The following is an 18,638-nucleotide window of genomic DNA, read 5'->3' as shown; positions in this document are numbered from 1 at the left end:
TGCCAATGACTGGGGTCCTGGTGGTGGTTGTCCTTGTGAATCGGGGTGTGGAGCAGGCATAAGGCAGGAAGGCAGCTACCCCAAGAGCCTCCCCTGACTCTTTGGGGTCCCCACCTGAGTCCAGCCTCTTAGAGACAGATGTGCAGCTTGGCCTTGGTTCCCGCTGCTGGTTCTCTGAAAGTGTTTTGGCCAGGGTTGATTACAAGGCACCCACCTTCCCTGTCTGTTGGGTCCTCAGGGACACCACTTCAGAGGCCACAGAGGCCCCAGGAAGGAGACTGGGATGCAGAGGACAGGGCCCTCATAGGAGTTCCGCAGGCACCATTCTCCGATCTGCCCCCTCCCATCCACGTGCTCCAGGAGTCTGGGTTACCTGATGCAGATCCCTCTCAGGTGGGTGCTGGGCTAGAGGAGCATGGTCCTTTGCTGGGTATTTTGGGCTGCCCTGGTTACGGCTTAGACCTCATGGCACTACTTCCTTTCTGTACAGCCCCCTGGTGCTTCCAGGGCAGAAGGGCTGCCAGCTGTTGGGACTCTCCACTCAGCAGGTGGTATTCTTGCCCAGGTTTACAGCCCCAACATGCCACCACCCCTGGCTCAGCCCTCAAGCATCCTGCCCTATGCACTGGTCAGCCAGCCCTCAGTCCAGTTGATCCTGCAGGGGGCCCTCCCCCTAGCAGGCTGCGGTACAGCTCAGAGCCTGGCCCCAGTGCCCAATATGCCAGCCACAACCTCAGAGCTGGCTATTGCTACCACCACCACCAACTCAGAGGAAAGAACTGCTACTCCCAAGTCAGCTGCTGAGAAGACCAAAAAGGAGGAGGTGAGTGCTGTCTGTCCTTCCACGACCCCTGTCTTATTCCGGCCTGATTTTAGCTATAGTATCCAGCCAGGCCTGGGGGCTGGTCAGGATGGTAAGAGAGCATCGAGCCCATTGCCTTTAGTGCTCTTGGGTGAAGGGACATCCCAGAACTGCTAACTTCCCACCAAGGGGCCCACAGGCCAGTTTTGGCCATCTTGCCACAGGGTCACACATGTCCTCACTCCTAGTACATGAAGAAGCTGCACATGCAGGAGCGGGCTGTGGAAGAGGTGAAGCTGGCCATTAAGCCCTTCTACCAGAAGAGAGAAGTGACCAAGGAAGAATACAAGGATATCCTGCGCAAAGCTGTGCAGAAGGTAGGCTGCACACAGCAAATGTGCCTTTTTGGCAACCTGCTAGATATGTGTGTGACAGGTAGTTGCCATTTCTTGTTTACATGGACTCCTGGGTCTGCAAGTGTAGAGTCAGCCAGCTGGGCCAAGTGGCTGGCCTTAGATCAATCCTGTTTCCTAGTAAGTGCCCTCAAACAATGCTTGTTAAAACTAAGTAATAGATGTGTTTAAAAGATGGGCAGATCTTTCTAAAGGAACAAGTCTCTAGCTTCCTACTGACCTTTGACATATGTAGAGAAACTTCAACAGCTCTGTTAAGTGTAGTTACGGGTGGGGGGGGGGTGCCGCCTCGGGCTGGATGCGTGTACTCTTAACAAAGACCAAGGGCTCTGTGTGGAGGGCCAGGACAACGACACCTGGCTGGGTTGGTCTCTGACAGGTTGAGAGCACTAGGATGATTGTGTTCTTTCTTCAGATCTGCCACAGCAAGAGTGGCGAAATCAACCCCGTGAAGGTGGCCAACCTGGTGAAGGCCTATGTGGACAAATACAGGCACATGCGCAGACACAAGAAGACTGAAGCTGGGGAGGAGCCGCCCACTCAGGGTGCTGAGACCTGAGACTGGCCACTGTGGGGAATGTCCCCAGTAGGAAAGAAGTGGGGCTACCAGCACTTGTGCCTCTGAGCTCCCCATGACACCTGTATGCACCTGTCTTGCTTACAATTGAAAACTGGACTTTTTTATATGTATATTATAGATACACTGTTTCCATTGTGTTCTAATTTATCAAAAATGGCTTATCTTTAGAAACTTTTCTGTGTACTCAGTGTTTGGAAGGTGAAGCTTTTTTATTTCAGAAGGCCTGATGGCCCAATGGGAAGCTCCTGTATCTGCCACATAGCCACCTGCCAGCACTCACTCAGTTTTGTTATTCTGGTTGCTTTTGCTTCGGTTAGGAGACTAGACGTGGTGCTGTGGGTCTCAGGGACTCACACATATCCCACCTTCCCCAGTACACCTGGCACTGTAAATGTGCTCTCCAATGCCTATCTTAGAGCATTTGGATCCAGTAAGGGGCGTGGTAACTCAAGCCAGTTCATCATTGTTAAGATGAGCACTGCAAAGGAGGCTTAGTGTGCAGGGATGGGGCTCATTTCCTTTCATGGGACCCACAAGTCCAGTAAAGAGGACAACATACAGCCGAGAGTAACCTGACTCAGGACAGCACTGGACTCTCTTTATTGGGAGTTGCAGTTCTGGGCTAGGTCCACTGACCCAGGTCCATGAGGAAGTGCTCGATGTCATCGTAGAGACTGTTGGTGCTAGACAGGCACAGGCCGAGACTGCTGCTGTCCAGGGAGGACACACCCTCACGCTGCACTCCCTCCAGGTGAGCTTTGCATAGCCATGGCTCCAACTGTGGGGAGGACGTGTTAGGGCCCCACCCAGCAGCCCACACCCACCTGTACTTGCCAACCCAGCCTCTACCTTGACCAGAATCAGGCTCTTCTCCTTGGGCCTGCCTGCTGACAAGTCCTGTCCAAAACCCAGGTAGATGGTATAGTGTGGTGATCCTTGTCGCCTCCGAGCCCGGAACTCTTCTAATTCTGTTAGAAGGTAGCTCTGGTGAGCAGTTAAGAGAAGCTCCAGGGACCCACAAGGACTGCACCCCCAACAGGCACCTCACTGACCTCGGAAGAAAGTGCTGAAGTCAAAGATTGGGGTGCGGCAGTTGCGCTCCAAGAGCTGGGCTGAGGTGGAGGAGCTGGTGGAGCCCATGGGGCTGCCCACCTCCCAGTACACCTTGCACTTGCCCATGCGCAGGGCCCACAGTGAGAGCCCCTGCAGCTCCAGCTGAAGTCCTGGAGACACGTGCTGCAGCAGTGTCTCTGTGTAACGCAGCTGCTTCTGATCCGGAAGCTCAGCAGGGCTGGGGAAAATCACTGGCTGGGGCTCTGAGTTTCTTGTCACTGAGCTCATGGGGCTGTACAGGAACACGCAGCTGGGGTGCCCCACCATTGCTTGTAGCACTGTGCGGCCCTTGTACATGATGGTCACATCCAGGTATCCTAGTTTACAGACCAAGCTGTGAGTGGTGAGTATGGGTAGGTTACTTGGTCCCACACCCTAGGACCCATTCACCTCCCACTGGAGGTCCCATGAGGGGTGAAGAGCGCAGGGTTCTGCTGGGGGAATGGGTGTGTACTGGGGAGACCTTGCTAGCACAGCTCTACCCCACACCAGCGGGTCCCCATGTCCTCACCAGTTGTTAGAGCTGGGTGTTGAAGCCTCGGGCCGGGGACGGCTCCCACCTGCCATGCTGCGTGAGGGTCCTCAGAAGCATGCTCTTGCTCCCAGCCTGAGGACAAGTTGCAGCCGTGTCCATCTTGCCCTTCATGGTGTGCTAGCTCCCCCACTCCTGTGATGCCAACGCTCTCATCTTGCCTCCTCTCCCCGGGGTGCTCTCATACAGCCTGGGGCATGGGGGTTCTCTAGTTCAGCCCCCACTCACCAGGGTCCTGTGATGGGGCTGAGTGAGATCCCAGGAGGTGGTCCCCCAGGAGACTGTACTGCAGAACCTGAAGCAAGAGGTCCCCAGTATCACCAGAAAGCAGAGGGCTTGGGGTCTGGAGCCCAGTATTTCCTCTTGCTGAGAATGGTTCCAGGGACACACCCTGCAAGAGAAAGTGTATTGGTAGGCAGCTGCCCATCCCCCACACCTAGGAGGAGCAAACTAGACTGTACCTGTGTAGGTAAGACATTGCTGACGGTCACTTCTTCCCTATTCTCCATGGCCGGGCCTTCTGAAGGAGAGGGGAATTTGGATCTGAGACCGACCTGCAACCTGGTTATGATGCTTGAGTAGTTCCAAACGTTCTCTTCCCCACACCCTTTGTCCCCAAACCACCAGGCAACTCACTCAGCCCTAGGCTCTGCTTCAGGAGGAATGCCCCACCCCCACCCCATACACCTTAGAAGGAGAGCAACTGGGAGTACAATCAGCCTTTTCCCAACCAGTTTTAAAAACCACAAATCCAGCCAGGAAGACACCAGAACAGCAGTCCATGTACCTCCCTGACCCATCCCTATTTATGGCATTCCTCACCAGTACATCCAAACTCCGTGCTAAGTTTATACACCTTGTGGGGGTCAGCAGGGTCCCCTGAATTGTCTTGATGCAAGATAAAGCGTCCCGTGCTGTGGAGTGCACAGCGGAAGTTTGTTTTCCAGCCTGCTCGCTCAGCAGCCTCCGCCTCTGGGGGTGGCAGGTTACCTCCACTAGGGGGCCACCTCCCTCTGGCTACGGCCCAGGCCTGAAGGAGACGACAGAACCAGGCTTGAGGATGGATTCCCTGGGAAGTCCGGTAGATTTGCACAGAGGGCAAGACTGGGTACCACCTTAAAGATACGTGCATCAGCTTCATCCAGATCCCTGCGACCGAAATGCTTCCAGGGCACACGGAAGACTGTGTGAGCCTCGTCCAGCCACCGAAGGCCCTCGTACTGGCCGCTACTGACCTCACCCAGGAGCCACTCTCCGAAGAGTATGCGCTGGGGCCCCCTGCAAGCAGGGCAGCAAAGCTACAATTAGGGCAAGGGCAAGGCATACAAGACCCACACAACCTGGGTGGACATGTTCTTACCTCTCTGTGGCCATTGCTCTCTTGGGAGAATCAAGAGTAGGTCCTACTCTGTGATGTGCTGTAGTCGCAGCCAGGTATTACAAATGAGGTAAGAAGTCCCTTGGGTGTCACTAAAGTTTCAGAGTGTAGCCACGGATAGTGTGGCCCAGTATCGCAAATGTAATTATGGGTATTGGTCTCAGGTGGAAATTTAAGTGTCACAAGTGTGACCCAGGTGTAGGGTACTGAGGGTCACAGATGAGGTTTGAGAACTTGTAGCCACCTAGGTTCCGAACCTAAGTGTGGATTCCTCTGCCAGGGTGGCTATAGATGTGACTACAGATGTTGCGGGAACGCACACACGTGAAGTCACAGGTGTTGATCCAGCGTCCAAGCCTGGATGGGCTGTCGCAGGCTGGACCCTGCAAAGACAAGATGGAAAAAGGGGGCGGGCCCAGACGAGTAAAGCGAAACTGCACCCCGGGAAAATGAAACCTAAACAGCCTAAGCAGCTCGTGGGCAGCTGCGAGCTTCCCTCTGTCTCAATGGCTACGGGGCCGCAGTCCTCGACCTCCACCCTACATTTACGCAGATCCCAACCCCACCCGCAGATCTTGTGATCCTCCGCCCTCCGGTGTCCCTGATCCTCTACGCTGCTCTTCTCCGATCATTCCCTACTCCGTGGAGGGGACAAGAATCCTCCCCTCCCCGTGGCACTAGCTCGCTCCCTCCCTGAGTGGGAAAAGGGTCCCGCATACCTGGTGCCGGAGCCGCCGGGACGGTTTTATCTCAGTGGGAAGGAGGTGGCCTGTACTTTTATAGGACAGGTCAGGGGCGGGGCGGAGGGAAACTGGGTGTGGCCTAAGGGCTCCTGACGCCACTGGGGTGTCACGTGCCTGTGGCACTTCATTCTCGGAATCACAGTCTCCTAAAATTCAGTGAGAGAGGCTGACCCTGCTTTGGACAGCACCACCAAGCCTCGGAGGGAGGAGGGGCAGCCTAGTCTACTGCCAGGCTGCCCAGGCGGGTGAGTGGGAAAAGTCTTTCCCTCTCTACACCTCCTCAGGAAAATACAGTGGGAGAAGTTGGTACCCACAATTATCTCAAACAAAGTCAGCAGCGTTTGTTTGTTTTGTTTAACTCTCGAAGTATTGGGAAGTGTAGTCTAAAGAGAGGCTTCACATTGAGATGATACAAATAAGAAGATTTCAGCCGGTAGTGGCAACCCCCCACGCCTTTAATCCCAGCACTCAGGAGACAGAGGCAGACGGATCTCTGTGAGTTTGAGGCCAGTCTGTCTTACAAAGCTACACAGAGAAATCCTGTCTCAAAAAACCAGAGATCAGATCCGCCTGCCTCTGCCTCCCGAGTGCGGCTAAGGCTGTCAGTTTTCATGAAAAGTATTCAAATACTGGAAGGAAATAAAAACTTTTGGAAAGACATTCGGGATGATTTTTCACTAGGAAATATGCCATGACTGCTGTGCTGGAAGAAGCCCAGATTATGACGTAACCCTCCCCAAACAGACCAGAGAGCTGTGTGTCACCTCCACCTACCGACATGGCCTGCAGAGAGCTGTGTGTAACCCCCACCTACTGACATGACCTGCAGGCTCCTGTTTCTCATAGGTAAGGTTTCTGTCCAGCAGCATGCAGTGCTCATTGCTGGAACAGCCTTTTTGTTGGTTTGGGTTCGTTTTGCTTATTTGAGAAAGGTTTTCTCTACAAAGCCTTGACTGTCCTAGAACTCACACTCTTTAGGCCTCAAGATCACAGAGATCTCCTGCCTCTGCTTCCCGAATGCTAACTTTTGAATCAGGTGACCCTCAGGAAGCTCCCAGAGACCACCCTCTCCCAAATGAACGTGGTGTGAACGGTTCTGTTTCTTTCACTCCGCTCCAGCGAAGCTGTCCGTTGGGCCAAGCGCTGAAGATCTCCAGAGAGGACTTCCCTCTTCCCTGCCTGCCACTGTGGGAGAGGACATGCGGAAGCCAGCAGCTGGGCGCTCGCTCATAGCAGGTGTTTTACCCCCAGCGCTCCCTCCCTCCTGCGCTTGGATGGGGGAGCGGGGACAGGAGAAAGAGCTGGGGGAGCGGGGGGGGGAGGGCGGGGGCGTGGATGGTGGGGCTGGGGTGGGGGCTGGGTGGGATGTTGGGATAGTTCGGCTCCGAAAGAGGAGGCTTGAGTGATTGAGCTTTGTTGAACGACCTTCCCTGGCACTCGTTCTCACACACACGCCTCATGACTCCAGAATTCGAAAGTGCTACTTTAATTTGCTGAGGAAAAGGGAGTGTATTGGAGTGGAGGGTGCGGGTGCTGCGCTAGATATAACTCTGGTGAGGGTCATCATCGTCGCTTCCCTCACTTCCTGTGGCACTGGCGCTGTCCACATCTGCTGCGGGCTCGTTGAGGACTACCACGTCAGCCTCCTCTCGGATGTCCTTGCCGAACCATACGGCCTTGTAGCCGCCCTCCCCCTCTGGCCGCCGCTCCTTAGTCAGGATAGATCTCACGGCTAAAGGACTGTCCCCAGCCTGGACAGTCTTAGGAGACTCGGGAGCTCTGAGCTTGGGGCTAGGAGGCGGCGAGCTGGGGGGCGTGGGACTGGAGGACATGGGGCTATGGGGCCCAGAGGGCGACTGGGCGGTCTCCGGGTCCCGCTGCGGCTGTGGGCTGGAGGTGGACGACCAGCTGGCCTTGTGGTCTGGGAAGAAGGTCAGGTTGTCATAGACACTCAGCGGCAGTGGCGGCTTCTACAGGTGCAGCAAGAGCAGAGGCATAAGCAACAGTGCAATTCCTCCCGCCAGTGCCTTCCTAATCCTCCTCCTGCCACCGGGCTCCCACTCTTCCCCAGCCAGCCAGGTGTCAGCACATCCATCCCAGCCTACCTCTGCTTCCTTTCCCCAGCTGTTCCCATTCATCCCTCCATGTCCCCCTTCTGTGACTCCTCAGACCTGGGTTAGTCCCGTTTCTACTGTGACTAGTCCAGTTCCCCACAGAGACCCTTACCTTAACCTTGCCGGAGCAACATTTGAACCGGTGACGGTAGTGCTTATGGATGAGGATGACCAGGCAGATGAGGGCCAGCAACAAGAGTGCTCCTAGCACCCCGCCCAACACTGCCATGTCCACCGTGGAAAATCGCTGGCCTTCTCCTTGTGTCCCTGTCCCAGACACCATGGCACTTACTGTTGGAACACTCCCAAGCACTTCCCTTTCCAACCTGGACCAGCCTGAGTTATCATGAAAACAGGACAGACATGGCCTGGCCCTTCCCCTGGCGCTCAGGTTCTGAGAATGGGTGCTAACTCCACCAGGGAGGCTGCCTGGGTATGTCAAAGCCCCTGGTGGCAGCAGGGCACCAGCTTCTGATTCACCAGGATGGCCTTCAAGGGCATTTTGTGAACAGTTGGATGTGAGCTTTGTCTTACGTGGCATAAACTCCAGTTTTGAATACATGTTGCACTTAGACCAGAAGCAAGGCTCAGTGACACTTGACACAGTTTTTAGAGAACACTCTTGAGAAGTCTGCTATGTAAAACTGCCACTGGTGACCATTCCTGTGGGACCCTAACTGTGTCTGGCCCCTTGTGATCCTGTACCCTGAAGGGCTGTGGGTACAGCTAAGTAACCATTACAAACATCTTTTAGTGGAGGAGCTGGGCGTTGGTGGTGCACGCCTTTAATCCCAGCACTCGGGAGACAGAGGCAGGCAAATCTCTGAAAGTTTGAGGCCAGCCTGGCCTACAGAGCAAGTTCCAGGACAACCTCCAAAGCAATACAGAGAAACCCTGTCTTAAAAAACCAAAAAAAATCTTTCAGTGGGAACCTTGAGAGTGTATATGTGTGTTGGGGGGTGAGTACATGAGTGTATGTGTGTAAGTGTGTGCGTGCATGTTTTAAGTTCATTTATGTAGTGTGTGTATTTGTGTGTGGTGTGGTCAGTACGTGTGGTAGTCAGAGGACAACGTGCAGAAGTCAGTGTTCTTCTTCTACTATGTGTGTGGGACCCCGGGATCCAACTCAGGTTGTCAGGCCCTTCCCGGCTGACCCTCGTGCCAGTCCCCGGCTTATGTTTTAAAGTAGTATCAGTCTCTTACTGACCTAGCACTGGCCATGGCTAAGCTGTCTGGCCAGGGACCTCCAGGGTTATTCCTGTCTCTGGCTTCCCAACACTGGAATTGGGAGTGCACTCCCCCACGCTCAGCTGTTTTATGTGGGTTCTGGGACCAAATTTTTTTGTGTGTGTGTGTGTGTGTGTTTTATATTTTTCGTTTGGTTTTTTAGCAGTGTTGCCTCAATGTTGCCCAGGCTATCCCTGAATTCCTAGGCTCAGGTGATCCTCCTGCCTCAGTCTCTCCATTAGTTGGGATCACAGGCATATACCACTATATCCAGCCATAATTATTATTTCTTTTCTTTTTTCCTTTTCTTTTTTTGGAGACAGGGTTTCTCTGTGTAGCCCTGGCTATTATCCTAGAACTCCCTCTGTAGACCAGACTTGCTTCAAACTTTGAGATTCACCTGTCTCTTCCTCCCAAATGCTGGGATTAAAGGTGTGTGCTACTACCACTGACTCATGTTTTGTTTTGTTTTGGTTTTTTTTTTTTTTTTTTTTTTTTGGTTTTTCGAGACAGGGTTTCTCTGTATTGTTTTGGAGCCTGTTCTGAAACTTGCTCGGTAGACCAGGCTGGTCTCAAACTCACAGAGATCCACTTGCCTCTGCCTCCCAAGTGCTGGGATTAAAGGCGTGTGCCACCACCGCCGGCCATAATTATGTTTTTAAAGAGATTCTCTGTGTGTAGCTGGATTGTAATTCACTATATAGACCAGGCTGGCCTTGCACTCACAGATATCTGCCTTTCACTACCTACCTAGTGCTGGAAATAAAGGAATATGTTAGCACACCCTGACAGCCATAAAATCTTAATTTTTATCTTGTATCTCCCTGATTATTGGAGTAGTGCTCCCACCTTAAGACCCTAAAGATAGATTGTCCTGGGAATTGTGGGACTCACTGGCTCCAGAATCTGCTTCTGTACCCCACACCTTATTCAGCTCACCCTATTCTGTCCCCTGGGGCCATTTGTCTGGAACTAGACACATACTTTTGTAGGTGGTCAATGGGTCAGGCCAGGCTACCTGGGTGGACCCTGTCCTAGAGTACATCCCTGAACCTCCTGTCGGGCAAACAATGTGTGGACTACCTGAGGGTGAGGGGCTCCTGGTGGGCGCAGTGGTTGTCGGCTGAGAGGTTCCTGGCTTGGGGGTCTGTGTTGAGCCCCCACTGGGTGTGGCTGGCTGAGAAGTGGTACTTGTTCCTGTAATGGGGACTGCTGGCTGAGAGGTTCCTGTAATGGGGACCGTTGGCTGAGAGGTTCCTGGCTTGGGGGTCTGTGTACCTGTAATGGGGGCCACTGGCTGAGAGGTTCCTGGCTTGGGGGTCTGTGTTGAGTCCCCACCAGGAGTGACTGTCTGGGGGGTGGTGCTGATTCCAAGAGTAGGTATGGATGAGGCAGAGGCAGGTGGACTTAGAGTTGTGCCTGAGGGTGGGAATGGGCCAGCACTTCCCCCAGAGCTGGTTGTGGCAGGTCCTTGAGAGGTCCCAGAAGTCGTGGGGGCTTCCAAAGTGGTGCTACTTGAAGGCCCAGTTGTTCCTCCAGCTCCTGGGGGCTTGGGGGACTCTGGGGGTGGCATGGACAGAACTTGGGTTTACCTCTGTCCCCAAATATGCCTGTTCCAGAGGAGGGGCCACCCTGCTTGGAGGCCCTGGGACTCACCTGTGGTGGGCTCCTGCTCTGACACTTGGATCTCAACAACAGTGGTGGCTGTGTCCTTAGTCACAGTATTGGTAGCTTCTACCTGGATCAGGAAAGGGGTTTGTTCCTATCGGGTCCCTCTTTACCCCGCACCTTTGGTCCCCTCATTCCCCACTCCACCTCTACGTAGAAGGTGTCTACGTGCTCCATATCCACAGTGGTCAGTATGACGTCCTCGTCCATCTTGAAATCTGAGGAGTTGGTGATTCCGTACGTGATGGCCGAGTTGAGGTCCTAGGTGAGACTGCAGTGAGACCTGGACCTGGGTGCCCTACTGTCCATCCCAAGCTGCCCACACAGAGAACTAGAGAACTTAGTCAAACTTAGAGAGTTGCTAGATGGTCAGGAAGCGACTGCATACCGGGAAATCTAGGTACTGAGCCTGGATCCTCAGGATCTCAGAAGGGGAGGTCCTGTCCTTCACTTCTGTCCCAGCCTTAGAACCAAGCACCACTGTGCCATGGTACCGGCTCCGAGAGAACTGGAGCGGGCTCCCAGTGGCATCACGAGCCTCCACGATGGCTTGGGTCATTGAGTAGCGTGCCATATCAGCCTGGTCAGCCTGGGGAGTCAGGGGAAACAGGAGTGAGCAGTGAGGCTTACCGGAGCTGGGGCTGCACCTGGGGCTCAAGGGAATGCAGGAGACCCGTCTGTCATCCAGTGCTGGTACCCACCCTGACCAGCAGGGTGAAGGTCATGGGGCGGGGGATACTTTTGGCCATCGTGAGGTTGCCAGAGTCTGTGCTGATGATAAATGTGTCATCCGTGTTTCCTGGGAGAATTCAGATGGAGTTTAGCGTCTGGTCCCTCTGTTGTAGGGTCTGGGTGCTATGGGGCTAGCTCGCACTCACCTGCCACAATACTGTAGATGATAGGCTGGTTAATACCCTGATCCCCATCCACAGCATAGATGGGACCAGGAGTCAAGGTGAGAGGGGATGGCTGTGGGGACAGGGACATGTTGAGGTTGAACCACCCTGGTTCTCCGGTTCTTACTCTTTTATTGTCCCTCAAGGCTTGAAACGTGAACTGGAGCTTGGGGGCAGGGAGCAGTGCCTGCTTGGGACAGAGCCTCAACCACACAGTGGCAATAAGAACTTAAGAAAGAAGACCTGCAGCCTCCATGTGTGCCTCTCTGTACATGGAGGCTGCGGTAGCCTTGGCTGGACCCCACCTGCCCAATAGTCCCTCTGGCCTTAGAGGAGATTGTCCTCTGGGCAAGGACATAGCAGTCCTTTTTTAGCATCAGCCCAGCCCCTGAAGTCCTCACATCCCAGCTGACATCACAGGGTTCACACTTGTCACTGATTTTTGTCTGTATGTCCCCCACCTGAGGCTGGGATAGTTAGTGAATGATTATTTGTTCATATTAGCTAAAAAAAAATCACAAAATCACCTAGGCCTCTCGGGGAACACAGGACCACTGTTGCATCCCTATCCTGAACCCCCTCTGACTTGGCTCTGGGTTCAAGTCAGACTCTGGGCTTTCTTACTCCCCATTACCAGTGTGTGTCCCGTGGGGACCACCCCATGGTACTGGGCCTGGATGCAGAAGTGGCCATCTGAGAAGGAGCAAGGCAGGAACCAGGGGGTCCGTAGGTCAGCTGGAAGCACATTCAGGATCACAGTGGCCGTGGCTGTGTGGCTGGAATTTTCAGCTTCATCCCAAGTATCCTGTAGCAACAGCCAGCCCTGACAGGTCAGGCCCACGATGGCTTGGACAGGGCCTGAACATCCAGGACTCAGATAGCTGTGGTCTGCTTACCCGTGCCAGCAGCTTGAAGGTCATGTTCTGATTCTTGTAGAAATCCAGGGACTTCTGCAGCCTCAGAGCAGGGTTGTTTTGCCCCACCAGGGTGAAGAAGTCGGTGGTGTTCTGACAAGGGGGAAGAGGGCACAACCTGAGACTCTGGAATGTGGAGGGACTGAGGTCTGGGGGCATCAGAAGGGAGGGCTCAGTAATGAGTGGGGACAGGGGAAGTACTGACAGGGGTCACTTCCTGGAGAGTGTAAAATAGGGTGTCATCTTTGTCAGCATCTTTGGCCTCCAGTTCTGTCCCAGGGATGACAATTGTACCCACTTTGGTGTCCTGGGGATGGAGAAGAAGTTGATCCAGCCGTGCTGTGGCTTCTGTATATAAATCTCCCTGATGGTGTCCCCCAGACACCCCTCTCTGTCCCCCTCCCTTCTCCATACTCAGGAGGCACCTGCCCGGGCTCCCCTGGACTCACCTCTGCTACGTCATATGTCTTGATTGTAAAGGGGAACTCTGGAGCATTGTCATTGACATCCTGGACAATCACGAATACCCTCAACTGTGTCACCTGCAGAAAAGCCACCAAGTCAAGCCCCGGGGAAGGAGCTGCGCTCCAATGTCCCCATCACCCTTCTTCATCTCCAATGCCCCCCTCACTAACCCTTCTTCTTCATCAATTCACTCAGTCACTCTTTTCTCTTTCATTCAACAGACATGGGTGGCATCAACAGTGTAGTGGCCTGTGGGCTCCTGTGCTAGGAGGAACTCAGACTATAAAAGCAAAACTAAACCACATTTCAGAGTGTGGCAGCGTGTGTGTGTGGTGAGTGTGCCGAAGAGAAACAGGGGTGAAGTATCAAAGGAGGAGAACTGTGAGCAGCCTCACAGCTTCAAAAACAGGTCTGCAAGCAAAGAGCAGAGAAAGGAGCCTTCGAGTTAGTGTCAGCCAGCTATACCCCATGAGAGACCTTCCTGAGACCCAGGAGGAGAGGAACACAGCCAAGTGCTGGAGGACAGAGAGGAAAAGGCACGGATCCCCAGCGACAGATATCAAGGCCATGGTTGCTCTGTCTCTGTCTCCTCGGTCTCTCTGTCTGTCTGTGTCTCTCTTTCTCTATGTGATATGTATTTATGCATTGAGAGTGGCGCCCAGGGCCTCACCCATACGAGGCAGGTACTCTACTACCAAACTATTCCTAAAAATGAAGTTTATTTTTTAAAGTATTATCTATCAGAGACTTGGGCCGAGACGTGTGTGGGTAACATGTCACGGGACAGGGTAGGAGCGCAGGTGTGAGTTGCTCCTGGTGGAGCAGAATGTGTGTGGGGTCTGCTGTAACTGCGAGCTTCCTTTAGTAAAAGACTGCCATGTGGTATAGGCTGAGGGAGGCAGGGAGGCGGACAGTGTAGAGCAGGAGGTTAGGAGGACGGGGCTTTTCCATGCTGGCCTGAGCAGACAGGTATGCAGACGGACTGTATACACTAGGCCAGTGTCTGCTTGCCCTAGCCTTGCCTGCCCAGCTGAGAAATTAGCTTTGAGTTCCAGTAAGAAAATGTGGAAGTTTCTGTGTGAGGCTGGGCAGGATCTGGTTCGGACTCTCCAGGGACTCGATGCATGGAGAAGGGACTGAGGAGGGCCAGTGACAAGAGAGCAGCAAGCAGATCTGCGAGAAGGACCAGTTAGGAGATCTGTGGAGCACAGCCCCACGGGGCTCCGGTAGGAAGTGTAGTTCTGACTCTAACTGAGGCACAGCCACCAGAGTACCTTGGGTGGGGTGACAAAGTGGCTGGCTGGTGAAGGTGTCTCCCAGGCGAGGGGTGAGAGGCAGACTTGGGATCTCTGGGTATTGACTTGTATGTGGCCCTAAATTAGCTGAGTTTGAGTTTAGAGTACAGGGCAGTCTGGGCTCAGAGAAGTGTGGGAGTGGCCAGTAGGGAGCTGGTGTTCAGACCCCCTGTGGTGAGGTCCTAGAGGAGTGGTCTTGGGGTACTCTGACAGAGGACAAGGGTGGCAGATGATGGGGTTGCCTTACCACAGACTGGTCTCTCTTGCACTCCAGGACTGCCTCCAGCACTGGGTTTTCCTGAGGATGAAGTCAGTGCCCTATGAATCACCTGCCCCACAGGAAGTGCAGTGCCCTAGGCTAGAAGACTGTGGCTAGAGGGCTGGTGCTTCTCCAGGGTCCCTGCCATCAGTGGCAAATCCTGGGTATAGGGGGCATCTGGCAACTTTGTTCCCCAGTGGTCCTACCCCTCAGTACCGACCCACCAAGTACTGGGCCCGAAGGGCTCCTCACTACCTGGGGGACACAGAGCCAGTAACCCCTGTCCCCCTGAATTTTCTCCAGGCTAGGGGAGTGGATGTTCACATATGTCCCGTGGGGGCACATTCCATCCAGCATACACACTGTACCTCATAATCTGGAATCACGATGAGAAATAGCTGATCATCCACAATCTTAAATGCCAAAGGAGTGGACGAAGACCCCAGGGTCACACTCATACCGTCTGGGACTGAAATGTTTGCCAGTGGCTCAGAAACATTTGTGTTCTCCTCGATTTCAATAGAGGTAGAGTTCAAGTCCACGGAGCAGACTAGAAAGTTGTAAAGGAGAAGTTGGTGCCTTCCACCCCAGCTCTTCGCCTACCCATCCTGCCCCTGTCCAGCACATACCTTGGCTCTGGGCAGAGGTCCCTGGAGGTTGGCCAACCAACACTACGAGTAATGGCAGCAGTAGCGGGGGCCACAGGAGGGCCGGAGCCCCCATGGTGGCGGCTGTCAGCTGGAAGAAGGGTCCAGCTGCCTTGTTCCAGGGCTGGTACAGTTCCTGCCTTGGCGACCTTCGCCCCTGCCAGGCACCGCCTCATTTTATGACCCTTTACTGATGGCCTCTATCAAGGGGGCTCCCGCTGGCCGGCACTAAGAGGGGACACGAGGTCATATTCCAGCCTGGACTTCCAGGAAATTAAGTGGGCACTAAACCCACAGAAATTACACGTGAGGTATAAAAATCATGAGAACCACTGGGAGCGGGAGTGTCCTGGTAAACACAGGACAAGACTGGGGACGGTCTAGGGAGGCTGAGTCAGGGCTGAGGAGCTGAAATACGCCCGGGGGTGAAAACCATTCCTAGGTCTGGGGAGCTGGGGTAGGAGGGGGGGGGTGCTGAAGCAGGCCTGTGGGGGTGGAGCCATAGGTCTGGGGAGAGCTGCAGGAGGCTGGAGGGAGCTGGACAGGACTGGAGGAGATAGAAATGGGGGAGCAGGGGCAGGGCCAGGGGAGATAGGAAGGCTTAGGGTGGGTTTGGGGAGGAACTGGGGGGGACCTAGTGCAGCACTGGAGCACTGGGAAGGGGTGGGGAGCTGGGGGCAAGGACCTGGATGTGGACTGAGCCACTGTAACCAGCATCAAATTAACCCTCATCTTGTCTCTTTCTCTCCAGTGTCCTTTAGCAAAATTCCTGAAGTCACGTTACATCGCCTTCCTTCTCTGTTCTACTCCCAAAGGAAAAGTCTGTGTCTCAGCATGCTACCTCTGGTCTGGAAAACTCAGCAGCTCCCCAGGATAGGGCCCGGCAGGACCTGGCAGCGTCTGGGTAATAGGATGCAAATGAAACCTTCCAGACACAGCTGGGAGCTGGAGGGGGTGGGGCAGTATCTGATGGAAGACGGGAATCCTGGTGAAGACAGCCCAGGCCTCCATCAGACCTGCTCTAGTCTTGCTTGCTTGCTCTCCCCGCTAAGCCCTCGGAGCTGGGGAGAGGCCTCTAGGTGGAGCCAAGCACCCTGGCCACATGGCTGGACAGGGGTTGGGATCCTTGGGATCCCAGGGCAGGGCGGGACACTGGGGATTTCAGCTGGGAAAAGAGGAGTACAGTAGATGCCGGAGATAAGGAAGAAATGTCCTAGCCGACCTCCCAAGTTCAAAGGGCAGCTGGGTGTGGTCCCAGCCATTGAATGAGGTGGATGGGTCTGTCCACACCTGCCAGGCTCACTGAGCAGGGGTTACCTTGATTTTATAAGACATCACACACCATGAGCTAAAAGATCAGGGTCTAAACTCCTTCTTTATTGATACCAAGGACAGTCAAACCCTAGCTCCAGCCAGGCTCCTCGAGACTTCCCTTCCTTCCTCATCAGGGATGCCTGGTTGCTTCAGTCCAATCTGAAGCATCAGCATCGACATCAGGCTTTGGTCCAGGAGGCAGCCAGGGAGACCAGGGCCCATCCAGGGAAAGCCTGGGAAGTAACCTGTGGAGGGAGACAGGTGGTCAGGGGATTAGGAGTGACCATTAGAGTGCACACACTCATATGGCTAGGGAACAGGAAGGGTGCTTTAGGATCCCAGCCGAGGGTGGAATGCTCACCAATCCTGTAGGGCCTGAGTGTTCCACCATAGCAAGCAGAGCTGGTCCTCTGAAGGCTTGGGCCGGGCCAGGCTGCTCTCTGGGATACTTTCTGTGTCCTGTTCACTGCCCCCCACCCCAGTGCAAATTAGAATTAGTGGTAGTATTGGGAAGTGGCAGGTTGCTGATAGGGGACCATGCCAGGCCTGTCCCATACCAGCAAGTCTGGAGAGTTCTACCTAGACGGCTCACCTGCGCTTCCCCACCAGACCCTGCAGCAGGCGCTGCAGCCTGGCGCTGTCCTGCAGGCGGCTGAGCTCGCTGGTGAACGTCCCGTCTGAGTGTCTCGGGATCCTGAGTAGGGGCGGGGCGAGGAGGGTCAGAGTACGACCATGTGGACCTGTGGGCGTGGCCGTGGTGAAGTGGAGTCCCCCAACCCAGCTCACCTGGGGGGCGCTGGGAGCGCGGCGGAGCCCACGAGCAGCAACAGCAGCAGTAGTAGCGGCGGTGTGGGCAGTGGAGGCGCCATGGTCGGGCTCTGTAGGTGCAACTGCAGCCTGAGCCCCGCGCCCCCTGCTTTATAGCTACCCCTGAGGCAGGGGGGGGCTCCGGCACCGCCCCGGCTCCGCGCGGCCGGCCGCGCCCCATCGATTGCGTGAAGGTCAGGGCCGCCCCCCCAGCTGTCGTCCGGCCACCTCCCGTCCCCACCGCCGCGTTGGCGCCCCTCAGCTGGCTGGGCGTGGGGAGTAGAGGGGGTAATGCTACCAGGTAGCGAAATGGACACCACCATCTGGGACCAGGGGCAGGGAGCAGGGTACGGAGGTTCAGGACAGGCTGAGTGAACCGCACTGCCAGGCCTCTCGAGCCTCAGTTCATATTGGGGCCTAACCTAGGCCTAGACCCTGGAGCACTCTTCCCCGGAAGGGGCTGTAGGTGTCTTAAGAAGCCTAGGAGAGGCCAGAGTCCTAGCACCCTGGAGGAGCCAGGGGAGACAGATGCAGTGAATCGCCTGTAAGGTCAGCCCAGCATCCGAAGCAAAAATGGGAATCCTCTTAGACCCCCGAAGTTGCATTTTTGGGTGGGAGAAAACGGCCTATTCATGTTGGAAGCAGAAAGCAGAGATGGGTTAGAAAAAGAGAAAAGCAGGCCATGGAGACTATAGGGGAGTGGGGAAGGAGGAGTTATGAATGGGGATTGATGACAAATAGTCTTGCAAAACATCTTCATCCCTGGAGTCCGGAACTTTAGTGGTAGAACACTTATCTAGCATGCATCAGGACCTGAGTTCCACCCAGCACTGAAACCCAAACCAGAGAGACAATCCTTAAAATCAAATTACAAACCTAACAAACAGTTATGAACTAGCTCTTGAGTAAAATCATGTGTTTTTTTCTTATTGGAAATGTTTTATTTGGCTTGGTTTTTGGAGACAGAATACATAGCTTAGGCTGCCTTTGAACTCACTATGTAGCCCATATTGGCCTTGAACCCTCAGCAATCTCCTTTCATTAGCCTCTCAAAAGCAGAGACTGCAGCCACAGATCACCAAGTCCAGCTCTGCTTGTATTTGGGGGGGAGAGGCTAGGTTTGAGCTTTGGAGTTCTTTGTTTGTGTACCCATGGCTGGTTTCAAGTCTGTTCTATTGTTTAGGATAGCCTTGAACTTCAGATCTACCTGCTAGTACTTGGGGAGTACTGATGTCACAGGGATGTGCCAACATGCCCAGTTTCATGCGGTGCTAAGAATGGAGCTTAGGGCTTCACACATGCTGTGGTAGCACTCCTTTAGTTGAGCTCCCCCTAGCCCTCCACAGGACACTTTGAAAATAATTAGTACCAAAAAAAAAAAAAAAAAAGGCCGGGCGTTGGAGGTGCATACCTTTAATCCCAGCACTCAGGAGGCAGAGGCAGGTGGATCTCTGTGAGTTCGACACCAGCC

General features: G+C 54.3%; 3 protein-coding genes and 1 long non-coding RNA gene across 16 annotated transcripts in view; 2 read left to right on the top strand and 2 right to left on the bottom strand.

Moving 5' to 3' along the window:
- Positions 1 to 1,966, top strand: part of Phrf1 (PHD and ring finger domains 1) — a 31,417-nt gene extending 29,451 nt beyond the window's left edge. For 4 of the 6 annotated variants that reach the window (XM_013115922.3, XM_013115925.3, XM_013115917.3 and 1 more), the window contains exons 15-18: positions 239 to 393; positions 491 to 823; positions 1,051 to 1,179; positions 1,631 to 1,966. In XM_013115922.3, coding sequence (XP_012971376.1) covers positions 239 to 393; positions 491 to 823; positions 1,051 to 1,179; positions 1,631 to 1,774 — 761 coding nt within the window. In that variant the 3' untranslated portion in view covers positions 1,775 to 1,966. The remainder of the gene's footprint in view (positions 1 to 238; positions 394 to 490; positions 824 to 1,050; positions 1,180 to 1,630) is intronic. The other 2 variants (XM_013115936.3, XM_013115931.3) reach the window with 1 other exon arrangement.
- A 406-nt stretch (positions 1,967 to 2,372) lies between these two features.
- Positions 2,373 to 5,635, bottom strand: Irf7 (interferon regulatory factor 7). 4 transcript variants are annotated; one of them, XM_040751544.1, is made up of 10 exons: positions 5,538 to 5,635; positions 4,801 to 5,201; positions 4,556 to 4,718; positions 4,263 to 4,470; positions 3,902 to 3,960; positions 3,669 to 3,735; positions 3,420 to 3,515; positions 2,848 to 3,225; positions 2,645 to 2,763; positions 2,373 to 2,573 (listed from the first exon to the last, which is right to left on the bottom strand). In XM_040751544.1, the coding sequence occupies exons 2-10, from the start codon at positions 4,812 to 4,814 to the stop codon at positions 2,418 to 2,420; spliced, it is 1,260 nt and encodes a 419-aa protein (XP_040607478.1). In that variant the 5' UTR covers positions 4,815 to 5,201; positions 5,538 to 5,635; the 3' UTR covers positions 2,373 to 2,417. The 4 variants fall into 4 exon arrangements, with proteins under 4 accessions (XP_040607478.1, XP_021083450.1, XP_040607482.1 ...); XM_021227791.2 differs by having other exon boundaries at positions 3,669 to 3,831; positions 3,902 to 3,957; XM_040751548.1 differs by having other exon boundaries at positions 3,902 to 3,957.
- Positions 5,636 to 5,692: 57 nt separating this feature from the next.
- Positions 5,693 to 18,096, top strand: LOC110341071. 2 transcript variants are annotated; one of them, XR_005879245.1, is made up of 5 exons: positions 5,693 to 5,806; positions 6,243 to 6,407; positions 6,681 to 6,797; positions 13,067 to 13,177; positions 15,798 to 18,096. It is a non-coding gene; the product is annotated as an uncharacterized LOC110341071 (long non-coding RNA). The 2 variants fall into 2 exon arrangements; XR_002382962.2 differs by lacking the exon at positions 13,067 to 13,177.
- Cdhr5 (cadherin related family member 5) lies at positions 7,032 to 15,345 on the bottom strand. 4 transcript variants are annotated; one of them, XM_040751520.1, is made up of 16 exons: positions 15,029 to 15,345; positions 14,768 to 14,949; positions 14,388 to 14,438; positions 12,830 to 12,922; positions 12,586 to 12,687; positions 12,363 to 12,473; positions 12,101 to 12,271; positions 11,449 to 11,539; positions 11,272 to 11,369; positions 10,959 to 11,159; positions 10,718 to 10,831; positions 10,559 to 10,640; positions 10,181 to 10,462; positions 9,986 to 10,099; positions 7,788 to 7,942; positions 7,032 to 7,531 (listed from the first exon to the last, which is right to left on the bottom strand). In XM_040751520.1, exons 1-16 carry the CDS (start codon positions 15,120 to 15,122, stop codon positions 7,100 to 7,102), a joined length of 2,373 nt encoding a protein of 790 aa, XP_040607454.1. In that variant the 5' UTR covers positions 15,123 to 15,345; the 3' UTR covers positions 7,032 to 7,099. The 4 variants fall into 4 exon arrangements, with proteins under 4 accessions (XP_040607454.1, XP_012973076.1, XP_040607458.1 ...); XM_013117622.3 differs by lacking the exon at positions 9,986 to 10,099; XM_040751524.1 differs by lacking the exon at positions 10,181 to 10,462 and having other exon boundaries at positions 9,986 to 10,180; positions 15,029 to 15,341.
- Positions 18,097 to 18,638: the final 542 nt, after the last annotated feature.

This window comes from Mesocricetus auratus, unplaced genomic scaffold (genome assembly GCF_017639785.1).
Source record: "Mesocricetus auratus isolate SY011 unplaced genomic scaffold, BCM_Maur_2.0 Super-Scaffold_4256, whole genome shotgun sequence".
In the NCBI taxonomy this organism is placed as follows: Eukaryota; Metazoa; Chordata; class Mammalia; order Rodentia; family Cricetidae; genus Mesocricetus; species Mesocricetus auratus.
Note: the sequence above shows the minus strand (reverse complement) of the source record. Positions and strands in the feature narration are given on the sequence as shown.

Excerpts from the sequence above, each read along its gene's own strand:
- Irf7 (XM_005063345.4), bottom strand. Across the intron at positions 3,961-4,262 it reads CACGGAGTTTGGATGTACTG|AAGGCCCGGCCATGGAGAAT; the intron begins GTGAGGAATGCC and ends CCTCTCCTTCAG. Across the intron at positions 2,574-2,644 it reads AGAGCCTGATTCTGGTCAAG|TTGGAGCCATGGCTATGCAA; the intron begins GTAGAGGCTGGG and ends TCCTCCCCACAG.
- Cdhr5 (XM_040751520.1), bottom strand. The coding sequence starts at position 15,122 with ATGGGGGCTCCGGCCCTCCTGTGGCCCCCGCTACTGCTGCCATTACTC. Across the intron at positions 12,688-12,829 it reads AGACATATGACGTAGCAGAG|GACACCAAAGTGGGTACAAT; the intron begins GTGAGTCCAGGG and ends CTCCATCCCCAG. Across the intron at positions 10,463-10,558 it reads AGAGCAGGAGCCCACCACAG|AGTCCCCCAAGCCCCCAGGA; the intron begins GTGAGTCCCAGG and ends TGCCACCCCCAG.